Source organism: Trifolium pratense, linkage group LG3 (genome assembly GCF_020283565.1).
Source record: "Trifolium pratense cultivar HEN17-A07 linkage group LG3, ARS_RC_1.1, whole genome shotgun sequence".
NCBI classification, from domain to species: Eukaryota; Viridiplantae; Streptophyta; class Magnoliopsida; order Fabales; family Fabaceae; genus Trifolium; species Trifolium pratense.
In genome coordinates this window covers 48,107,400-48,132,071 of record NC_060061.1, presented here as the reverse complement: position 1 = coordinate 48,132,071, position 24,672 = coordinate 48,107,400, and the positions used below count along the sequence as shown (strand labels likewise).

General features: G+C 31.6%; 2 protein-coding genes across 3 annotated transcripts; one reads left to right on the top strand and one right to left on the bottom strand.

Annotated features, from left to right (window-relative positions):
• Positions 1-11,710: 11,710 nt before the first annotated feature.
• On the bottom strand, positions 11,711-13,179 carry LOC123917303 (aspartic proteinase CDR1-like). Its single transcript, XM_045968992.1, has one exon. The coding sequence runs from the start codon at positions 13,159-13,161 to the stop codon at positions 11,791-11,793; it is 1,371 nt and encodes a 456-aa protein (XP_045824948.1). The 5' UTR covers positions 13,162-13,179; the 3' UTR covers positions 11,711-11,790.
• A 6,653-nt stretch (positions 13,180-19,832) lies between these two features.
• On the top strand, positions 19,833-23,873 carry LOC123917301 (cellulose synthase A catalytic subunit 1 [UDP-forming]-like). 2 transcript variants are annotated; one of them, XM_045968991.1, is made up of 7 exons: positions 19,833-20,057; positions 20,805-20,997; positions 21,083-21,255; positions 21,798-21,915; positions 22,552-22,732; positions 22,848-23,004; positions 23,330-23,873. In XM_045968991.1, the coding sequence occupies exons 1-7, from the start codon at positions 19,980-19,982 to the stop codon at positions 23,390-23,392; spliced, it is 963 nt and encodes a 320-aa protein (XP_045824947.1). In that variant the 5' UTR covers positions 19,833-19,979; the 3' UTR covers positions 23,393-23,873. The 2 variants fall into 2 exon arrangements, with proteins under 2 accessions (XP_045824947.1, XP_045824946.1); XM_045968990.1 differs by having other exon boundaries at positions 19,896-20,057; positions 21,086-21,255.
• Positions 23,874-24,672: the final 799 nt, after the last annotated feature.

Genomic DNA, 24,672 nt, shown 5'->3' with positions numbered 1-24,672 from the left:
TATTTCTCGGTGCAAGTTATTTTTATTTGGTTAAAATATTTTAAGTGCTTAATTTTTTAATCATTTTTTTAGTACACAATTCACCCCGCTCTTGTGTCGTTTGGAGTCACTTGACTAACAGAATGTACATATTATGATGGATGATCTTTGGAGAGGTCAAATGATTTTAGTTCTAAGGTTAAAATATTTGTTTTCGGTTGTTTTAATAATCAAATAGGTATTATTACGGTTTAGTTTGTATTCTCTAAATTATCGGTCCTTGTTTGTCTTGAGCAAGGATTTGGTTATTAAATAAAATTTGTCGTAAAAAAAAAATCAAATAGGTATTATTTAAATCATTTTTTCAATTATAAAAATTATAAAGGTCATTAACCTAAAAATTTAAGAAACGATATTTATTATCAATTGTTGATGTTTTGAACATGTCTCAAAACATATGTTGAGGGAGATTTTTGTCTCTTGGATATGTTTCCTTCGTACTCTCGTTGACTATAGTTACTTTTATTTACGAGTAAGAATCAACCTTGGTACAAATCATAGACATATTACATCAGAGTCGTTAATTTTAAATCAGAGTATTTAAATCAATTATTACTATGTGGAATCCGAATTCGATCCCAATTTATATATGTGTTTTGTTTACCTTCTTAATTACAAAATTAAAATCTCCGTCTTGACAAAAAAAAAAAAACTCCAATTTGGATTAATTTAGCAAAATTGCATCTTTTAGTGTGAATGAATAAATAGGTGTACTCGTACACTGGTGCAATGTTGTTATAATTAAGAAGAAAGTGAGAAATTAAGTCGAACAAAATTCTTATATATGTTTTAATTAATTAATATATGAGTTGAAAAATGAATATGAAACGGTGTTTTAAAAACCGGACCGGTCATCAAACCGGTGAGGGCACTAGGTCACTGGTTCATTGGTCGAACCACTGGGTCACTGATCGAACCGCATGATAAATCAGATTAAACCGGTGAAATGAACTAATCTCTATAATAAAACTACATGGTTATTAAACCGGTCGAATCAGATAACTCGATCTTTAAAAAAAAATCATAAAATATATGAAAATTTGAAAATTTCACAAACTCATAATGTTACAATTTCTTAAATTCAAATCATAAATATTGTCATCACACATATTAAAATATTATAAATTCACAAGTTCATTATTTAAATTCAAATTCAATTTCTAAACAAATTCATTCACAAATTCTTGAAACTCAAATATCAATTAACTCGGTTAAATAAACTGATGTCTATAATATAATTATATAGTTATAAGTTTTAGTGCATACAAATAACCTGATTTTTTAAGCCACTAGGTTTGGTCTAGTGGTAAGAGATTTGAATAGTATATTATAGGTCCTGAGTTCGATCTCCAACTCATTGTAAACCAAAATAAATAACCTGATTTTTTATTGTCAACAAAATAACCTGACTCTTTAGTTAAAAAAAAAGCCCACTTTGACACGTGATAAATTAGCCCACTAAAGTATCATTTCACGAAAATTGTTTTTTTCCCCTCCATTGTTTCCTCCAAGGCCCCCCCAAAGTGACCATTTTGACCCTATAAATGCGTTTGGACTCTAGAATCCGAAATTTGTTTGTTATGGTCCATACAATCCGAAATCAGTTTAAACAAGCAATTGGCTGGTTATGCCTGCCTTGTACGTGATGTTTTGCCCAGGAAAACCTGGGTTTGGACTGTACAATCCGAACGTCCTTATTTTTAACGGTTTTGGAGTATGGAAGTCGAAACTTGTTTGATATGGACCATACAATCCGAAACCAGTTTAAACAAGCCATTGACTAGCTATGCCTGACTTGTACATCGTTGATGATTTGCCCAAGAAAACTTGATTTTGGACTGTACAATCCGAAATGCTTTGATTTTTAAAATTTTGCATCATTTCGGATTCTACCAACCGGAAACGCTCATATTCGGTGTGTAGGATCCGAATAGAGTCTATATAGCCTATATTTCAGAAGTTGCACTTTCATAATCACTTGGACACTCAATTGGGAGTTTTGGAGCTAGGGCGATTTTTTTGGCGTATCAGAGACTTGAAAGCAACGTTTATTCACTCAAAGAGGGGCGCAATACTCAATCGGAGTCATACAAGAGGTAATAAGCACTTTAAACCGTTAATTTTTTCAATTTTAATGGTTTTATGATCGCAGTCGCATTTGACTCATACAATCCGAACCCATTTCGGATCCCACATGCCAAACTGGACAGCTTTTTAAAATTTTGAAATTTATTGTGATAGGTAGGGTTTGTGATGGCCGAACCTCCGTTTGAAATGAAACCGAACATCGATGAACCTGACATTGCATAACCTAATGTAGTTGAACCTGCAAATATTTTGGTTAACATGCATAAGAGCAAAAGAGCAAATTCCGAACATGCATAATGTTGGCCTGTAAAACTGTAAAAAATTTCTGCAAAAAAGTTGATTTTGGACTATACACTCCAAACCTGTAATTTTAGTGATCATTTCAGTTCGCAGGATCCAAACCTGTGATTTTCGTGACCATTTCGGTTCGCAGGATCCAAACCTGTGATTTTCGTGACCATTTCAGTTCGCAGAATCCGAACATAATTGGTTTTGGATTGTAGACTCCAAACCAACGTATAAGCACAATTTTAAAGTATTAATAATGATATGTTTTAAAAAAAAATCATTTTGAATGTGATACACATACATTTGAAAAAAAAAAGTAATCACTTTCGAAGGCTCATAACTTGTCCACAACCTAACCATCCACTTACCTTTATCCCCATTCCATTTTAAAAGTGTAGAACCAATCCTAAATTAAAAGTGTAGGTAAAATTGATGCCAGCCATTGATTTTTATTAAATATAAACAGTCAACACAAAAATATTATTATTGGACAGTTCAAATCCGCACAAGACATCAAATTGGAGATGAAGTATATGAGAGAATCCGTATCCTAAATAGTATATAGCAAATCACCATGATAAAGTTTCGCACACATGATTTTTATATAAAAATCAAAATTTAAAATCAAAATGATTTAAAATCCTAACCTCGATTTTTATATAAAAATCAAAATTTAAAATCACCTAATCTTAATTATAATCAAATGATTTATAGATAATGACAATTGACTTCATCCACGCACGGTATCTAATCTGTTTTGAGAACCAAACGTGGTGTTTTTATACAATGTATTTAGTTGGAAGGCGACCTCGGAGTAAATTTCAAGAAAATGTAATCATTTTTTAAGGCTCGTAACTCACCCACAACCAAATCATCTACAGTATCTAATCCGTTTTGAGAACCAAACGTGGTATCTTTATACAATGTATTTAGTTGGAAGGCGACCTCAGAGTAATTTTCAAGAAAATATAATAAATTTTGAAGGCTCGTAACTCTCCCACAACCTAACGATCCACTTAACTTTATCTTTATCCCATTTTGAAGGTGTAAAACCAATCCTAAATAAAAAGCTATTGAACAATTTTAGCTACATATCAATATTATAATTTGAAAAATCCTAGAATTAGTGGACAACTGTCTCTAATTTAATTTGAAAGCCCTGTGATTTGTTCGGATTTTAAATTTGGCAAAAAAAGAATGATGTTCACACATCGTTTAAGGAAATGAAAATTGAAATAACCCCCTTAATCAACACGTTTTCCCTGCCCAAACAAAAGTGAAATAAAATTAATTGACATATCCATATGAGGAATTACTTAATTAAATAAGTTTTGTTAATAACTTCAGAAAGTAATTTTCAGAAAGTAATTTTCAAACAAACTATTTTAAAACATAACTTCTAGAATATATCAATTTATGTTGGTTTTAAAATTGTCATATTTTCACTTTGGTCTCAAACTAAGAGTGTTTCACTTAAAGATAAAAATAAGTATTTTTATTTATTTTGTATTTTTTTATATCATATATTATTATGAGAATATGATAGACGGTGAGAGTCTCTGGACATGCCAACTTTATTGGTATATCAAATGATCATTTGATTCCCGCTATTCTCTTAACTTAGCAAAATAAAAAAATTTAAAAAAAAAATATTTTTAGAGGGAGGGAGTTGTAATTAACACCCATAAAAAAAACTCATAGCTTATTTACTAGTCTGAAATCCTCTCTAAATAAAATTACTATTTATCTTTAGTTAAATTTTTATTAAAATGAAAAGAAAAGTTTTTTTTTTTAAATGTTATTCTCTGTTAAGTAGTCTAGTGGTTAAACTTGTGGTGCAGATGACTGGAAAGTAAATAACTGAAAGTGTGTAGTCACTGAACTAAGGAATTATCTGCAATATTGCGCAATTCTCTCAGAGTTCAACCGGTTCTTCACGATGATACACATGTCGAGATTATCAATAGACGAAAATATCAATAAAGTTTAGGTAGGTAATTCGGCACTCGGTGAAATTATTTTTTTTAATTTTGTTTACAAGAAAGGCATACCCAAAACCATGAAAGTAAGTCATCTTATTCTGTTAAAAAAGATCATGGATACAACAGCTCTGATTGCATGATACAAATCACAGATATATTATGATTACACCATAATATAATAATAATAATAATAATAATAATAATAATAATAAGTAATAACCATAACAAACACACACAAGAAATATATATTATTAATATTGTAACATCATCGATTTATTTAATGATTCATATAATAGATATATGAATATGATGATGAATCTAATTAATTAACCTTTGGAGAAGGAATGGATCCAGCTGCAGCAACAGGAACAGGAACAGGAATAGGGGGGGCGTGATGCTGAAGGACACATATGGCATAGTATTCTTGACAATAATGACGGTCAAGTAAACATTTCTGGTAAAGATCGGCACAAAAAGCTATCCATCCTATCCAAGTGTTTTGATGAGACTGAGACTTGACCATCTGAGGAATATCACTCATGACTATCAGGAGAGTAATCATAAAAATCAAAGTAACACTCATTCTTTTCATCGCCATATATTTTTTTATTACTCACTATGTATGTTTGTTTTAATTCTTAGGAGGATTGATCCCTTTTATATATAGAACAAGGGAAGGAATTTCCAATATTAATTATTATTATTATTATTATTAACAAAACTTATTTACTTAAGTAATTCCTCATATGGATATGTCAATTAATTTTATTTCTCTTTAGTAATTACTTAAGAATATTGATTGATATGTTTGTTTGTTTGGGTAGGGAAAACGTGTTGATTAAGGGGGTTATTTCAATTTTCATTTCCTTAAACGATGTGTGAATGAATCAAATTTTATATTGACTTTCCCTATATGGATATGTCAATTAATTTTTATATTTCTCTTTAGAGAAAGATTATTTACTTAAGTAATTCCTTATATGGATATGTCAATTAATTTTATTTCTCTTTAGTAATTACTTAAGAATATTGATAGATGATAGATATGTTTGTTTGGGCAGGGAAAACGTGCATGTACGTGTTTATTTCAATTTTCATTTCCTTAAACGATGTGTGAACATCATTCTTTTTTGCCAAATTTAAAATCCGAACAAATCAAATAATTAAATTAGAGACAGTTGTCCACTAATTCTAGGATTTTTCAAATTATAATATTGATATGCAGCTAAAATTGTTAAATAGCTTTTTATTTAGGATTGGTTTTACACCTTCAAAATGGGATAAAGATAAAGGTAAGTGGATCGTTAGGTTGTGGGCGAGTTACAAGCCTTCAAAATTTATTATATTTTCTTGAAAATTACTCCGAGGTCGCCTTCCAACTAAATACATTGTATAAAGACACCACGTTTGGTTCTCAAAACGGATTAGATACTGTAGATGATTTGGTTATGGGTGAGTTACGAGTCTTAAAAAATGATTACATTTTCTTGAAATTTACTCCGCGAGGTTGCCTTCCAACTAAATACATTGTATAAGATTACACATGAGCTTATTATTTGCATTTCCTTATTGAAGTATATATATGTCACATTCTTTTAATTAATCTTGTTAAAAAAAGATATCCTTAATCTTTATATATATATAAGATAAGATTTGTTTTACCTAAATTATTGCATATATTTTACATTGTCAAATTTATATTTTGTGTGTGGACAGAATAAGGAGCAAAACAATAATAAAAAAAAATAATAATAATAAAGAAGAAAACAATGAAAAGAAGGATTCAGACAAAGGGGGTGTGGTGTTAAAAGCAAATATACATTGTGAAGGTTGTTGTGACCAAATCTCTAAGTGCTTGAAAGGTTTTGAAGGTAATTAAATATATTAATTTGTCTACTTAATTAACATTTTATGATGGATAAATATTTGTGTTATACTCGTCTCATAAGCTTAACTTAATTAATGGAAACATCACATTTTATATGTACGGGTCGTGGTTCGAACTCCAGACATTCCCAGTTATCCAATTTAATGGTGAAATTTATTGTCACTGGACTATCTGACAAAAAAGATATATTTGTGTTATATACTCTAATTATTATATAGTTAATAATTAAATTATGATATGCTGTGTACAATGACTAGGAATAAATCATATAAGGATTGATAGGGAAAATTCAAAGATCTATCTGAAAGGAGATGTTATAAAAGATCCATCAAAAGTTTTGGAAAGACTTCAAAAGAAATTCAGCAAAAATGTTGAGCTAATTTCACCAAAACCCAAAGCCTGAAAACAAACAGAAAAACGAGTCTGAAAAAAAGGAACAAGTTAAATTCTATATTCTTTTTTTTTCAATTCAATTTTTTTAATATTACTCTCATCATATTATTTTTACTAAATATTTACTCTCTCATCTTGTTAAATTTATGTATTTTTGTTTATTTATAATTTTTTTTGACGAATTGTTTATTTATAATTGTAAGCAGGTAAAAGTGAAAACAGTGAAAAACGGTGGTGCTTAAGATGTACATTCATTGTGAAGGTTGTGAAAGTGATGTCAAGAGAAAAATTGAGAAAATGGAAGCTATGTTTTTATTCATTGCTCTCTGATTTTCCCTTCCAAAATAAATACATTGTATAATTTTATTTTTAAACAAGTTTTTTATTTCTATAAAATGTACAATTTTTTTTCATTTTTTGTTCATCAATTTTTCTCTTCAAATAATAATCCTCGAATATTGTCCCGTGAGCTTAGCACTTAAGTAGTTGGTAAGGACATTGTATTTTATATGCAGAGGTCGGGGTTCGAACTTTGTACGCTCCACTTATTTACCTTAAAAAGATGAAATTCTAACCACTAAACTACCCGACAAAAAAAAAAATCCGAATATTTCTCGTCAGAAAATCTGATGTTCTACGGATGGCAATTTAGCAAATAACATCAAGGAATTGTAGTCAAATTAATTAAATCTTGATAAGTCTCCAATGTTATTTGATAGATAATAACTTCTTTTTATTCATAAATATTTTATAAGTCTTGTAAAAGAATCTCAATCTCTATTTTATTTGAAATAAATCAAGATAATAAAGTAGTCCCCATGAGCTTAGCTCAATTGGTTGGGACATCAGCATTTTATATGCAGGAGCCAGGGTTCGAACCCTGGACACTCCACTTATCCATCTTTAAAGGTGGAATTTCAAGCCACTAGGCTACCTGACCAAAAAAAAATAAAAAAAATCAAGATAATAAAGTAGAGGAGTTTAAGACCTTTTATACTATAGCTCCCCCTTTATTTTAAAACACAATCGTTAGATCGGATGTAAGGCCGAGATCTGTTAGTGGATTTTTAAATCCAAGCCATTTGATCAAATCAAAAGGCCTGGATCCGGGAAGCCTACCATACACCCTTATCTTAACGCTGTACTTGATTAACTTTTGTTCTGCTTTTTTTTTGTTTGAACGGAAAGCTTGTGGAGCAAGGCAAGTCCATATTGTAGGATAATTCGGGATTCAGCACAGAAAAATCAACACAAGATGTGGGAAATTATGTTGTTGCTGCTGAAGAGGGTGAAGAGTTTCCTCGTAACCGGAGACTGGACTTAGAGCTCAATCTTCGGCCAACCAAAAAGTAAAGCTTATTTGATGTTTATGATATTTTTGTTTGTAAACATCTTTCTCACGTGTTTGATACTTGACAGTCCCTCAGTTGAGGATTTGTTACCGAGTCTGGACATGAAAAACCTGGACGGTCCGACATAAAGTAATGGTTTGTTTGTGGCAGGTTCCGTAGCTATTGAAGAGAACAAATCAAATTAAATTAGAGACAGTTGTCCACTAATTCTAGGATTTTTCAAATTATAATATTGATATGTAGCTAAAATTGTTCAATAGCTTTTTATTTAGGATTGGTTTTACACCTTCAAAATGGGATAAAGATAAATGTAAGTGGATCGTGGGCGAGTTACAAGCCTTCAAAATTTATTATATTTTCTTGAAAATTACTCTGAGGTCGCCTTCCAACTAAATAGATTGTATAAAGACATCACGTTTGGTTCTCAAAACGGATTAGATACTGTAGATGATTTGGTTGTGGGTGAGTTACGAGCCTTAAAAAATGATTACATTTTCTTGAAATTTACTCCGAGGTCGCCTTCCAACTAAATACATTGTACAAAAACACCACGTTTGGTTCTCAAAACGGATTAGATACCGTGTGTGGATGAAGTCAATTGTCATTATCTATAAATCATTTGATTATAATTAAGATTAGGTGATTTTAAATTTTGATTTTTATATAAAAATCGAGGTTGAATTTACCTAAAGGTGAAATGTTTGTTATTTTTTGACTATTTTTTGTGTGTGACTAAAATCTAAATTTGTTATCAGTGGCTATTGGCAAAGAATTTAGACACTCCTTGTATGTCTTATAATTTTTAAACAAAGAATTTAGGAACTCCAACATGTTGATTTTTATTAACTACTATACTGTAACTATTATAATTTTAAAATGCAAGTCATGGTATAAAGGTACATGCCCTTATTATATAGTGGCGATGTCCATGGTTTCAGCGTTGGTCATCAATCATCATGTTTTCATTTGCCAATGTCCATGTTTTTACTAGTTTATGTGTGCGAAACTTTATCATGGTGATTTGCTATATACTATTTAGAATATGGATTCTCTCATATATTTCATCTCCAATTTGATGTCTTGTGAGGATTTGAACTGTCCAATAATAATATTTTTGTGTTGACTGTTTATATTTAATAAAAATCAATGGCTGGCAACAATTTTACCTACACTTTTAATCTAGGATTGGTTCTACACTTTTAAAATGGAATGGGGATAAAAGTAAGTGGATGGTTAGGTTGTGGACAAGTTATGAGCCTTCGAAAGTGATTACTTTTTTTTTTCAAATGTATGTGTATCACATTCAAAATGAATTTTTTGAAAACATATCATTATTAATACTTTAAAATACAATTAATCTAATAATTTAACTATTTAGTATTTAATTTTTGTTAATTTAACTATTTAGAGAGAAGAATTGCAAGAATAAATCCGGGGGTGCATCCCCTCACTTATAAAGGACACCGCCCCTACTTGTGGTAACAATGAAAAATGGACAAAGAAAAAGAACGAAAGGGGGTTCCTTCAAATGCAGCACTTTTATTATGTGTTTGAACTATTATTGTCTTGGATTTCTCTTCAAATTCAGCACGTTGATTTTAAAATGCAAGTCATAATATAGAGGTGCATGCCTTAATATATGCATTGTTTGTGGCAATGTGCATAGGTTGACCGTTGGTAGAGGTGGGAACAGGCCAGGCCGGCCTACATGGCCTGAAGGCCTAGCCTACATAGGCTCAGGCCAGGCCAGCCTATTTCTTTAAATAGAGCAGGCCAATGCTTTTTTATAAGCCTATTTAGCTAAAAAGGCCAGGCCGCAGGCCATTAAAAAAGCCTTTGAGGCCTACTAGGCCGGCCTATTTAAGTTAACATGAATAATATTTTTATTACGATTATTATTTATATATTAAAATTTATACTTTGATTAAATTATAAATCTATTAACTTTTTAAGTAATTTAAGTTTATTAATCTACATTAGTTTTTAACATATATAAATGTATTATTATAAACTAGAATTGAAATATGATGACATATATAGTCAAATTCTCTAAAATATCAAATGGAACATTATTTTATTAGTTCATAAGTATATTTCAAAATAAATATAATTATTTATTTAAATATGTTCATATGAAATAGGCTTTTAAACAGGCTAACAGGCCACATCAGACTTTCAAAAGGCCAGGCTCAGGCCTAGAATTTAAGCCTATGATAGGCCACAGGCCAGGCTCAGACCTTCGATTTTTTGACAGGCCAGGCTCAGGCTTGGCAAAGCCTAGCTCGGCCTAGCCTATTCCCACCTCTAACCGTTGGTCATCATTCTTGGACTAGAAGAGGAGGATAAAATTGAAGAAAATCTGCTGAAATCTTTTATCATCGTGGCACGATGAGCTGTCGTCGTGGCGCGATAAGGATGTGAAAAATAAGCAGAAAATTTGGAACAAATCTTCCATCGCACCACGATAGGATCCATCGCGGCCACGATTAGGCGAATTTGCACTCCATCGTGGCCACGATGGGTGCGATGAGTATGCTGAAAAAGCCTAAAGTACCCGCAAAATACCCTTTTAAGTACCCAAAGCGAAGGCAACTAACCTATTCCTAAGCGAAACTAGTAACCTTGTCACAATCCCTGTGGAGAACGATAAACTTATCACTTTATTACTTGTTAGCGATTCTGTGCACTTGCAGAGCCGACTCATGACTGAAGATGTCTCATGTCTTTCTGCTTGCTAGTATATAATATATATAGAAATGATAACATAGATTGGTTTCTATAAAAAGAAGGGTTAAGTATATTTTTGTTCTATAAATATTTCGAATTTCGTTTTTAGTCTTTATATAATATTTCACTAATTTTTTGTCCCTAAAGTATTTTCTGTCATATTTTTGGTCCCTACTTTTCAATCAACTCGTGCATATCATTTAAACTTTTAAATTTGAATTGATCTCTTGCAAAATTTTAAATATTTTTTAATAAAAATAAATGAAATATGAATTTTTTAGTTTTTTGCACATAAAAAGTCATAAATAATTCATCTTATGTTAAAAAATTCTAAATTTTTATGGGAGAGATTCTTATAATATTATAAACATGAAAACAAAAAAATATTCAAAATTGTAAAAATACACAAGAGTTTGGTTAAAAGTAAGGATCAAAAGTTGTGACAGAAAATATTGAGGACTAAAAATTACTGAAAAATTTTATAGCGACTGAAAACAAAATTCAAATATTTATATAGGTACCAAAAACTTATTTAATTCTAAAAAGAAATAGACCAATTTAAAAAGCAATTGGTGCAATTGATACATTGTTATTTACATGTGAGAGGGTGCGAGGAGAATTGGTGTAGGCATACTATTGAGGGGGTGCAAAGTGCATAAAGTATTGGAAGGTAGATACGTGTAATTTCTGAAACTTGAGGGAGGGTGCAGTGCAGGTTCACTACTACTCTGGACCTAACGTAAGCCCACCACAGGCTATATTGCCAATACTAAGGAAGGATCTAATCCCAAACTATAATTTTTCTTTCTCTCAATAAACACCAAATCAAAACATTTCTCATCATTTGTCCCAAAAAAACAAACATTTCTAATGAATCAAACACAACAAGATTAGTTTATAAATAAACTTAATGAACCGGAAATTCAATGTAATACAGTTCTCTCAAGATTAGTTTTTATCAGCATAGTACAAAACTTACTTTTATTACAGTAATTAATTAATTAATAAACAGCAAATTGAAGCACATATATATTTATTGCTCGATGCAATCTGCAGGCTTAAAAGAAATAATATTTTTTTGGAGATCAAATCCAACTAAAAAGTTTTGTTGTGCTACATTGCCGAAGATGACACCTCGAGGAAACTGTGCTCCTGTGACAAATGCGAAGCACCAAACCTCATGATCTGTTTGATAAAAGGTGTTAAGAGCATTTAGTTTTACATCTGCGCCACTAAAATGTGCAGTTATAATAGGAACCTCCAACTTCTTTTCAAAAGGAGTTTTGTAGCAAAGGCTTAATTGCTTAGTAGGATCCTTAACACGCTCTAATTTAACCATGCTTGAAACTGCATATTCCAACTTAGAATAAACATCTTTTGGCAAACTAGTTAATGTTGATCCTGAATCAATAACAGTATTTCCTTTACCAAATCCAAATATGGACTGCTCCAATTTTATAATCTCATTTCCCACACTAAATGCTTCCAAATTTGTGATGTAAAAATTGTCTAAAAATAAACCACCTTTGAAACTTTGTAATAAGGGAGTTGAGACTGTACCTGGACCCGAAACTGTTGCTCTATTTCCAAAATATAATTTACTAGAGCTGTGAGGTAATTTTGAAAAATAAGGAACGAAACAATACGAAAATTTTCCACCAATTGAAGAACCCAATTGAGATATCAATGACAAACGTGCACGTCCAAGGCCAATTATACCAGAGACAATCCCATCTACTTGCAAATTATTTTTGTGTGCACATCCTATTACAATTCTCGGGAACGAGATAGTAGAGCGATCATTAGAGTTTAAAGTAAGAGTTTCAACACTAAGATCTCCTTTTGAATCTGACTTATCATCGTAAACAATATCAAATTCGCAATTATCTTTTTTGTTGGAAGAGCAATAATTACCTTTTTGTTGTAGGTATTTGCATGTGGGGGAAGAGCAAGGAATAGTTTTATAGGTTGAAGATTTTAAAGGGTCAAACATTGGTGATGTTTGGTTGAAACATTGTTTACTACACGGCTTGCATTGAAACCAAATCAAGTCACTGCCCGTATCTATAGCCCCATAAAGTTGAACAGGTGGAGTACCGATTGAATAATTCATCATATAACCTAAACCCATAAACGGTGTTATAGTGCTTTCAGGCATGTTTTTATTTGGAGACGACACAAATAAAGCATGATTAAGATAATGGATACGATTCATTGAATGTTGCATTACCTTTGAAACTCGTTCCAATTCAGATTCCATGATATTGTAGATTGGTGATTTTGGAGAATTGGGATGTATTAGTTCCACCGTGAAACCATGGTTTTGAGTCTCAGTCAAAGATACCTCACAAAAGCACCAAAGAAATACAAGAAGAACAGCAACAGACGAATAAAATGTCATCATTTATTTAATAATATTTGTGGTTTGTTTCTGACCACTAAGGCATTGTTAGTTACTTATTTATATTTTATTTTATTTTATTTTTGGTAACAACTTTTTTATATGTTTTTCATTTAACATGTGTATTACAACAACAACAACAAAAATTCAACGTGTGTATTATCTAGTTAATTTTTATTAATTTTAAGGAATTAGTTTTTTAAGGAATTCTTGGACGATTTTTTTAAGGAATTGTTTTAAATAAATTCCAAAACATACAAAATTTCTATAAATAAAAATATAGCATAAACAATTAATTTTATACAGAAATAGTATAATATTTAATAAATTAAATAATCTGTTTGGTAATTATTGAAAAAATGGTGATACGGTAATTATTTAAACAAATAATTTCATAATTAGAAAATCAAATTTCTTCAATATGGTCCATAATGTTCCTATGCTAATTGATTACTCAAGTTAAATTCATCCCCGTATTAATCCCAAACCTATAATCTTCAATTAATGATCAAGATTCAATATAATAATTAATTTAGGAAAATACTAATTAGTGCTTTAGAGAATCTCCAATGGTGATACCACTTTGGGTATCATACATTACTAATAAGTGGTTCCTGTAATGTCATGTAATATTTATACAACTCATACATATTTTATTTCAATGGTGATACCACTTTTTGAGTATCGTACATTAATGACAAAAAGTAATGTTTTTACATATATGGAAGCTGTTAAATTGGGTTTATACCAAAAATTAAAATAATAATAGCATTAAATTGATGATACTGGTATCTTATTTCAGGTACCGGTATCGTCAATTTTGATACCCTCTATGCCACGTCATGGAACTCCAATGATAAAAAAGTTAAGGTACTGCATCTAGAGCTGTCAAAACGGGCGGCCCAACCGATTTTGGGCCGGCCCGTTCGGTCTTCGTCGGACGGGCTAAAAAGCCCGGATAAAAAACAGGCTACCAAAATCAGTGTCCTATTTTTACTCATCCGCTACCTACGAGTTTCTTAGGTGTCCTATTTTTACTCACCCGCTAAGTAGCGGACGGTGTTTTATAATTTTTATTACAAAATAAGTTCAAATCATCCAAAACAAATTATTTATATTTATTTTAATTTATTCAACAAAAAAAATATTTATTTTTAATTTTAATTTTTTCGGGCTTGCGGGCCGACCACGACCCATTCGGGCTAGCCCATATTTTAATCGGGCTTTATTGGGCCGGGCTAAAAAGCCCGTAAATAATTCGGGTTAGGATTTTCAAGGCCTGAGCCCGGGAAAAAATCGGGCTTGGCAGGCCGGCCCATTCGGGCTAGCCCGTTTTGACAGCTCTAACTGTATCATTAGTTTATGAAACTCTCTTAGATATCCTTATTGGAGATGCTCTTAGGAGTACTCTTTACGCACCTTAAATAGTGTAAATTTTAATGAATTTTATAGAAATGTGTGAAGTCAACATTTTTTTTTACTCAAAAACAAAGAAATTCATTCATTCAAATTCACAGAGAATACATCGATCGAAATCATTACAAATTTAATTTCGTTAAAAACTAATAAGGATAATCTGCAAACAGATTCACAACATCCGAGTTAATAACATAAAACGGCCTAATCTCTAAGACAAAGCCTACAATTGAGATGACAAACTTCAAATGTCCAAAATAATCATGTATCTGGATCTACAACGTTGATGATGCTAAAATTATTGAATCTGCACTGAGTTGGGATCGAAATAAACTTGCAAATCTGAACAAAAACAAACACCGTACCAAGACGAGACAAACACCGTAGGAAAATCAAAAAAAAATTTGGCCAGACTTTATTTATCTTGCTGTCTAACTCTGAATAATAGGGGCAATGATGTAAGTAGAAGTAGAATCAAAATCCTTTGACAATGTCAAAATTAAGCCCAACAAACAAGAGATACATCCTTTAGTTTGTCCAATTAAACTTGTGCTTTCCAACAAGAAGCATGCATTCCAATAACCCATTCTTCCAGTCCAAGAATGTAAGGATGATGTGCCTTTTATGAATTTAGTTATTTATGAATTAAGTTATGACCAATCCAAAATTTCCTTCATTATTCATATCCAAAAGAATTCCTAGAGTCAGCAGCTCTTGTTGTGTGTGTATCTTCAGATGAAATAATGGGCAATCACTATGTGAGTTCTTAGAAGTTGAATCCATATCTCTAAGAATTTTGAAGACCTATTAGCTTTTATGTCATAGTTTTTTATGGAAGAGATTTTATTTTTCTTGGTTGAGTGTATAAATGTTGCTTTGCACTGTCTGTGCATGTCTCGTGCACTCAAAAATTATCAATCTTTGTAATATGTAACTAGGTTAACCCTAATTTGCTTTGCAGTTTTGGAGAGAATTTTTTCAATAGCTATATTATTAAAAAAAAATAGAAATATGTATATCATGTCATGGGAATCAAACCCGGAACACTTGGTATAAATAAAGTCTTTCTACCACTATGACATGTAAACCAATTGTGATTATAATTATGTCCTCCGGTTAATAAATCTGACTAATCAATTATATTTCTTGCATAATTAATTAACATCCATGTGAGTAATCAATAGCAAATATTTCATTCGACAAGTAATCACCATTAATTTGCTTTATGCAACATTTCATATAACAATTAAGTGGGCCAATTTTCTTTGTTTTCAAAGAATACCACACATGCTAACACATTTCACAATATTGAATACCACTCGTTATTTTTTCAAAATGGTATAACATCTAATCATTCAATTATTTTCTTTTCACTATACATTAATTCAGGGCCGGTCCTGACTATTTGAAGGCTCAGTTTAAATATTAAAAATAGACTCCTAATAAAAAATGTTAATTTTTTTTAAAAAAAATCATCTTATATTTAAATTATAAGTAACATATGAAATATCAATAATAAATTGGTCTAAGGTAAGAGTCTAGGTCACCTAAACATATGATATTTTACAAACATCGATAATATATAACTATTATTATAAGGCCTCAAAATTAATATATTGAGTACATAAGATATTTTATAAACATTAACAATTCATAACTATTATTATAGGAGCTCAAAAGTTTGAGTTGAGGTCCCTAAAATTAAGGCCCGATGTCGCCCCTGGCTCTGCACCCCCATAGGGGACGGGCCTGCATTAATTCTATCTAACTTATTTTTTAACAATTGTTCTATATATATATATATATATATATATATAAGCGGGCAATTAGTGGTCCGGCCTATCTTTTTTAACAGAATAAGATGACTTACTTTCATGGCTTTGGGTATGCCTTTCTTGTAAACAAAATTAAAAAAATAATTTCACTGAGTGCCGAATTACCTACCTAAATATTATTGATATTTTCGTGTATTGATAGTCTCGGCATGTGTATCATCGTGAAGAATCGGTTGAACTCTGGGAGAATTGCGCAATATTGCAGATAATTCCTTAGTTCAGTGACTACACGCTTCCAGTTATTTACTTTCCAGTCATCCGCACCACAAGTTTAACCACTAGACTACTTAACGGAGAATAACATTAAAAAAAAAACTTTTCTTTTCATTTTAATAAAAATTTAACTAAAGATAAATAGTAATTTTATTTAGAGAGGATTTCGGACTAGTAAAGAAGCTGTGAGTTTTTTTATGGGTGTTAATTACAACTCCCTCCCGCTAAAAATATTTTTTTTTAATTTTTTTATTTTGCTAAGTTAAGAGAATATCAGGAATCAAATGATCATTTGATATACCAATAAAGTTGGCATGTTCAGGGACTCTCACCATCTATCATATTCTCATAATAATATATGATATAAAAAAATACAAAATAAATAAAAATACTTATTTTTATTTATCTTTAAGTGAAACACTCTTAGTTTGAGACCAAAGTGAAAATATGACAATTTTAAAACCAACATAAATTGATATATTCTAGAAGTTATGTTTTAAAATAGTTTGTTTGAAAATTACTTTCTGAAATATATAAAATTAAATAAAAAAATTGGCACATTTCAAAACCTAGAGAAAAGGTGCAACATTTCATTCAGCCTACTAAAAATCTAATATAACTTTAATAAAAAGATTAAATTTAATTTTAGTCCCTCCAAATATTTCAAAATTAGTTTTGCTTCATCTAAAATATTTCGTTAAATATTAGTACATAAAACATTAAAATTAATCTCTACCGTTAATTTCTATTAACAATATTGACATAAACAATGTTAATATACAGAAATGACAAATTTTGTATTTGACTTGACATTCTTATTTTAATTTTTATTTTGAATTCTGAAATATGTTTAAAAAAATGCTTTTTTCTTGTTTAGCTGTTAATTTATTTTGACACACTTGTTTAGATGTTAATTAAGATGTTAAAAATGTTATTTTATTATTTCTGTGAGTTTAACTCAGTTGGTAGGGACATCGCACTATATATGCAGAAGTCCGGATTCGAATCCGGGACACTCCACTTATTTATCTTTAAGGTGGATTTTTTAGCCAATAAACTACTTAAAAAAAATCATTTCATTATCTTATTTTTTCCTACAATTCGTCGACCCTTATATTTTGCCCACCATCAATTTCAATAGTGAGAGTTGTTAAGGTACACAATTACACATAACACATTGAAAAAGTTAAAGCTATTGTAATTTTGGTTCCTATGCTAATTGATTACTCAAGTTAAATTCATCCCCATATTAATCCCAAACCTATAATCAACAATTAATGATATTCAAGATTCAATATACAGTAATAATTAATTTAAGGAAAATACTAACTAGTGGTTTTGGAGTACTCTTTAAACACCTTAAATAGTAAATTTTTATAAATTTTATGGAAATGTGTTGATAGTGACTCTGCAAGTGCACAAAATCACAATCAATTAATAAAATGATAAGTTATCGTTCTCCACAGGGATTGTGCCAAAATTACTAGTTTTACTTAGGAATTTAGAAAATAAATATTTTGCATTCACTTTGTTTGTTTGGAGAGAGTTTTGCATTAAAAGTAAATGACAATAAAGTAAAGACAAGATATTAAAGAAAAGGTGTGTGTGTGTGGCACATGCTTTGTGCGGTTAAGTGTTTCGAATCCCTCCCTTATTTCTACTTGGTAAGTGGCGTTATACTAATACCTTGTTATTATTTATAAGTTATCGGATTATTTTTTATTAAAGTAAGCCTGATGTTACTATCTCACTTCTATTGCAATCTGTCTAGGTCGAACCAATTAAGCTTCCCTAGCTATAGCCTCCGTTATTTCGTATCATTACCTTTAACGGGTTCAGTTTCCTTAAAGTACGTCATAACCTTTAGAAGTTCATAATTTAACAAGTTCTTTACGTCAGCTCGGTTTCCTAGTAGCAGTGCAAAATTTAACTACGTGTTATTCTTAATCCTGCCCCCATATCGTCAGATACTGAATTTAATGATCTCATATTAGTAGGATGAAATGTCTTTTTGGTCTGGTCTATTAATTCTGTTGTCACATGATCAACTAATTCCCTCTAAGTTCATTCACTTAATGTGATCAATATTAAGAATGAATAATTATAGCTAAGACAAATATAGAAAATAACGTAATAACAATTGAGCATAAACTTTATCGAACCAGGGTTACATGTCTCAAACATTCATAAGGGAGTTCATCTACTCGACCTAACCTAGGAAAAATAAATTACAAAAACAATAAAAGGAAGGAACCTTATTGCCTCAGAGTTCCTTGGCCTCCTTTTCTCCTCCTTAGAGTTCTCCTAACTCTCTCTTGAGTATCACTATTGTTGAGTGATTTCTGAATGAATAATAGTGAAGGAGGGAGACTAGGCATGACAATAAAATTCATACCCGCTTTGACGGGGAAAACCCGAGTTGACTGGGTTTGAGTTTGGGTTTCCCCGATTTCAAAAGATTGATTTGGGGCGGATAATGAGTACATTGATACCCACCCCGAACTCGTCCCCGAACCCGCCCCGCTTATACTAAAAATCAGATTTAACATCTTTTAAATTAGAAATCTGATTTCACCTCTATTTTACTTTGAAAAAAATTAAATATTAATTAATCATATCTTTTTTATGTCATTTAATACTTATAAGCTAATTCAACCGCTAGTTTTACCAATTACTACAAATTCAATCAACTAGAAGCTAAAAGCTAACCGATAAACTATTCGCTATAGCTTCATCCGTTATAAACTATCTTATCAATTGTTCGCTATTTTTTATCAAAGACCGTTGTACTTACATAAGTCAATCCATATCCGAGTATAATACCCCAGTTGAATTGCCGAGTAGATAGATCAGCTGTCCATTATAAACCATTCGTTATAGTTTTACCCGTTATAAACTATCTTATCGACTATCTGCTATTTTTTACCAAAGACCGTTATAGTTACATAACTCAATCCATGTAACACACTGGTTGGTACAGTAGTGGTAGCATTTATCTCTTTGCTTTAATCAAAGAACCATCGAGAAAGGGTGAAACATTTCATCCAGTCCAGCCATGCACTTGCACACAGCTCACAAAATGGTCCCCATTCCAATTTCCCATACTCCCAATTATCATCCGTCCGATTTCAAAACTAATCAAACGGTCCAAACTCATCCACGATCTCAGACATTAACCTTTGATTACTCATATTCCACATGGTTCACATTGTTCCACGGTCATCACTTCTAAGCCATCAGATTCTAAACAATCCAACGGTCATAACTTCACATAGAACCTCAACATGGTAGCGGGAACAACAACTTGAAGAAAGAAAAAAAAAGTGTAAGAAGAGTTTGAGCTGGCTTAAGATTTGGATGAACATGGAAGGAATAGCAACTGGGTCACATGAAAGAAGCGAACTTGTTCGTGTTAGAAATGGTTCAGCTTCTGGGGTTGGTGTTTCTTACAAAAAAAGCAATTAATTTCATAGTATTTTCAATTATGAGTTGTTTTTCTTTTCTGGGTTTGTGAATTTTGTTCTAAAGTTTGAATTTTTATGCTTTTAATAGAAATGGGTTATGGAAGTTTTCAATTTTTAGTCTTTTCATAAGATTGGTTTGTTTTTTTTTTTTCTTGCTTCATTTGACTAAGCTTTGTTGTATTTTTTGTTTGAAATGTCTGCAGGGATTATGATTTTGTTGGATGTTGAAAAATTTGATTGTTGATGTATGCACTAATCATTTACTATTGGTTATTTGAACTGATGTTTATCTTAATATGGTGTTTAGGATGTGAATTATGTGCTTTCTGATGTTTAAAAATGATTAATTTCAATTAATATGAGGATTTGAATTTATAGGTATTAGATGAGAATTTAGAAGTTTGTTTGGTAGGGGTGTTTGCGGTTCTGTTTGCATCGGTTTTGAGGCAAAAAGTCGTCTGATTCGAAGATTGTAAACATGTGGTTCGGTAAAATTGACATTAGGTAGAACTGTGATTGTATTGTGGTTTGTTTCTCAGATCCTATTACATTTAATTGCTAATTTCGGAAGACATCTTGAAAAATGATATCTATTAGTATCTAACTTGTTCGTGCCGTTTTTTGTTGTTTTAATTATCTATCTTGTGAGAAATTTTACTGGATATGCTTAATTGTGCCGTGTAATTTCAATAACTTGTATAATTACTATATTTTGCAGTCTAAACCCTTAAAGAATTTGAATGGTCAAATCTGTCAAATATGTGGCGATACTGTTGGATTAACAGCAACTGGCGATGTCTTTGTTGCTTGCCATGAGTGTCCTTTCCCACTTTGTCATCCTTGTTATGAATACGAGCGAAAAAACGGCCAATCATGTCTACAATGCAAGACTAAATACAAAATTCACAAAGGTTAGCTTGTGATCACATGGTATTTTAGTTTTCATCTGTTCCTATCATCAGAATTTGCCATGATCAAGATGAATATGGATTTCAGAAGGTCCTCGAGTGAAGGGAGACGACGATGAAGATGATCTGAGGAATGAGGTCAAGTATGGTCAAGGAAATAATTCTAAGACAGGATGGCAATGGGACGAAGATGCGGACCTCTCTTCATCTTCCGGACATGATTCTCAATTACAAAATCCCCATCTCGTAAATGGACAGCTGGTAATTTATTTATTAATCTGTTTTTGGACTCTCGAATTCGGTTAGTTCACTAGTATACCTGCAAAAAAATGTGTGAACTTATAAATTCACAATTTGAGTGAAGTTTGAAAATCATGAAAACATCGGGGATTGTCTTAACCTACTTCTTCACTTTTAAGGTTGTGATTTGCTATGTATAACAGTGTATTATTTCAACTTTTCAAGTATGCAATTATGTATATATCATTTGTTTAGATTGACTAGATATCGATCCATATGTAATTGTTTAACTTAGCACACTTACAATTCAAATTTACATTCTCTCAAGAAATTTATGAAAGTATAATTTCTAGTTCGACAATTTTCTTATTTACTTTTAAATCATGTTCAGTTGTCTTCAATTTTGAGCAGTGAAGTTGAAAGGAACAACTTTATAAGATGTTAAGATAAACTTTCTTTTGTTCTTAATTTGTGTTAATTAGTATTATCTGTGTCCAATATATGGAATATATTGCATGAAATAATTTTGCATTTATATACTAATTGTACCTTTTTATGTTCAGATGTCTGGTGAGATTTTAGGTGCTACTTCTGATACTCAATCTGTGCAAACTACATCAGGTCCTTTGGGTCAATCCGAAAATGTTCACTCACGACCCTATGTTGATCAAAAGCAACCAGGTACGCAGTTGGCTTGTTTCATGGTTAGAACTTAGAATGAATACTCATGTGTGAAAATATCATTTTATCACAGATATTGTACGAGTTTTAGACCTTTTCAATTCCTTTAAAATGCTATATTATGTGCATTAAAACTAAATAAATTATGTAAGATCCTTTTTTAATGTCTAAATTAGGAGCCGGTTTTGGTAAGCTTTTGAACAAACACTAGTTGGAAAAGAAAAGTTGGAATGATCTTACGATATTTGCGAGTGTTTTAAGTTTTAACAAGTAGCTTCTTTCATGACTTGAAATAAGCTTATGCATGTAGGAACTCACTCATATAACTTCTCCGTAAGCACCTATAAACACTTGTAAGGGTTTTCAGTAAATCAGGAACCTAATTTGTGTTTTTTGTTTAAACTGCAAAAGAGAAAGAAATATATTGATCAAGAGGCATAAGATATGCCTAGCAATATACAGGGAATAAGAGAGTATTGTCCACACAAACCGGAAAAAAAAAAACTATTAATACAAAGAATCCCTATGAAGCAACCACTAATTCGTGTTAGTTGAGAAGCTAGATAAAACGGTAATCTTGATTGACCTAGATATTTTACTGGGGTTTGAACTTTTAGTGACTTTGGCATAATGTAGGTCTTGAGAGTGACGAGGAGATCAGAAGAGTGCCAGAGATGGGAGGTGAATCTGCCGGAACCTCAGCTTCTCGTAAAGGCACCGGTTCTACTGCAGGTCCTGAACGTGCTCAGGGGGCTGGAGAGGGTCAAAAGAAGAGAGGAAGAAGCCCAGCCGACAAAGAAAGCAAACGACTAAAGAGGTATGTATGTAAACTTTGATTGCATAATCCATAAACTCTAACTCCTTTTTCCTGTGATTGATTCATAGTATTTTTTGTAATTTGTTTCATTGGTGGCGTATAAAAATGGTAATAGGCTACTGAGGAACAGAGTTTCAGCTCAGCAAGCAAGGGAGAGGAAAAAGGCATACTTGAGTGACTTGGAAACAAGAGTCAATGACTTAGAGAAGAAGAATTCAGAGCTTAAAGAAAAACTTTCCACTTTGCAAAATGAGAATCAAATGCTGAGACAAGTATGTCAATTTTGCACATTCGATTACATCATTGAGTTTACATTTCTTCTAAATCATCATCACCATTCACCATCATGATGTTATTGTTTTTTAAAGTAACATCATCATTATGTCTTATTTATTGTTGTCTTGAGTTCTCTATAATATTTGCTTTAGAAAGGAATAGAACTGAATAATCATTGGTATCTTATCTATGGTTTGTAACCATCAATACAAAATTTCTCATATGTCCACATACCAAACCATTTTATTGAACCTTTTATTATGCACGGCCAAATTTTCGGATTCCAGTTCGTCTAATAGTATGTGATTGGTATTTTTGCAGATATTGAAGAACACGACAGCAAGCAGAAGAGGGAACAACGGTGGTGCCAACAATGCTGAATGAACTCGAGGAGAATAATGACAATCAAAACATAGAGTAAATTTAAAACAAAGTGAATAAAACATTAGTTTTGATGATTCTTTCTAGGTGTGCATTTGGAACATGATGAAGGATGAACGCAAGACCTGCTTTATCCTAAAATAGTATGTTTTGTTATGTGAAGCACTGACACAGGCACAAGCCAGAGATTGACTCTGACGCATCGCCACTAGTAATTTGAGAAAACATAAGTTATTTAATGTAACCATATGTATCAGTTTCAGACACCAGATACTCATTCAATCTGAAGTGTTGGTGCTACATAGGTTCGGATGTATGTACGCTTTCTCCATTCAAATTTAGGTAGTATGGATGCGAGTGACTGTCATCGGTTTTGGAATAATATCATTATGGTACTTACCATTTGATGATGAGATCAAGAGTAGTTGATGAACCATTTGTGAAGTACTATTATACTATATATAGCAAGTGAATTGTTTGATAATTTGGTTAACTACATATAAATGTCGGGTAATATCATCAATAACTTTGGTAGAATTAGTTTCATCAATCACTCAGACTTTGTTTCAATTTCAAAACCATTATTTTAACATTTCAATCGAACGCCTATCACAATTTGGAAGTTAGAAAGAAAATCACACAATCAACATTTAAAGAAAGAAAATATATGAATGACATTTACGACTTAATGACTATATTTCTCTTAGAGCAGTGTTATTCGGACAAATTATTCTGACACTGTGTGTCAACACTGAATACAATATATGCTCGCTCGGATGTCTTCTATACAATGTCAACCGACAAATTTTGTGTCAAAAAATCATTTCCCTTCTTAAAAACACATTTGAATCACTATCCAAGACTTGTTACAGCTGCATGTTGTGTATACCATTATTGTTCATTCTCAACAATGCATTTCCTTAGAGTCAGACATCAACCTCATCCTGCTGTTCATTGTATTGTAAATCAAGATCAACAACATCACATGCTAATTTTGGCATGAGATCCTGTGGAAAATTTCCAAAGTTATTATTAGTATGGTGATAAACATAGATAAACTCATTTAGTTTTAAAAATCGGACTGGCTGGTTTGACTATGCTAGGTGAGATGAGTGAGAGCTGTTAACATGGCGGAGAATGGCGGGAGGGTTTGAATCTCCAGCATGTCAACTGCTCTTAGTGTTCTTCACTTCTCAGTACTTAGTGTGTGTGAGTGTTGCGGCTTAGGCCCCACAAAAAACAAAAGATTAGGAAGGTTTGAGTTTAAATGCAGTTTAGGTCCC

Coding starts and splice junctions, on each gene's coding strand:
- LOC123917303 (XM_045968992.1), bottom strand. CDS start 13,161: ATGATGACATTTTATTCGTCTGTTGCTGTTCTTCTTGTATTTCTTTGG.
- LOC123917301 (XM_045968991.1), top strand. CDS start 19,980: ATGAACATGGAAGGAATAGCAACTGGGTCACATGAAAGAAGCGAACTT. Junction 20,058..20,804: donor GAAATGGTTCAGCTTCTGGG/GTTGGTGTTTCT, acceptor TATATTTTGCAG/TCTAAACCCTTAAAGAATTT. Junction 21,916..22,551: donor TGTTGATCAAAAGCAACCAG/GTACGCAGTTGG, acceptor GGCATAATGTAG/GTCTTGAGAGTGACGAGGAG.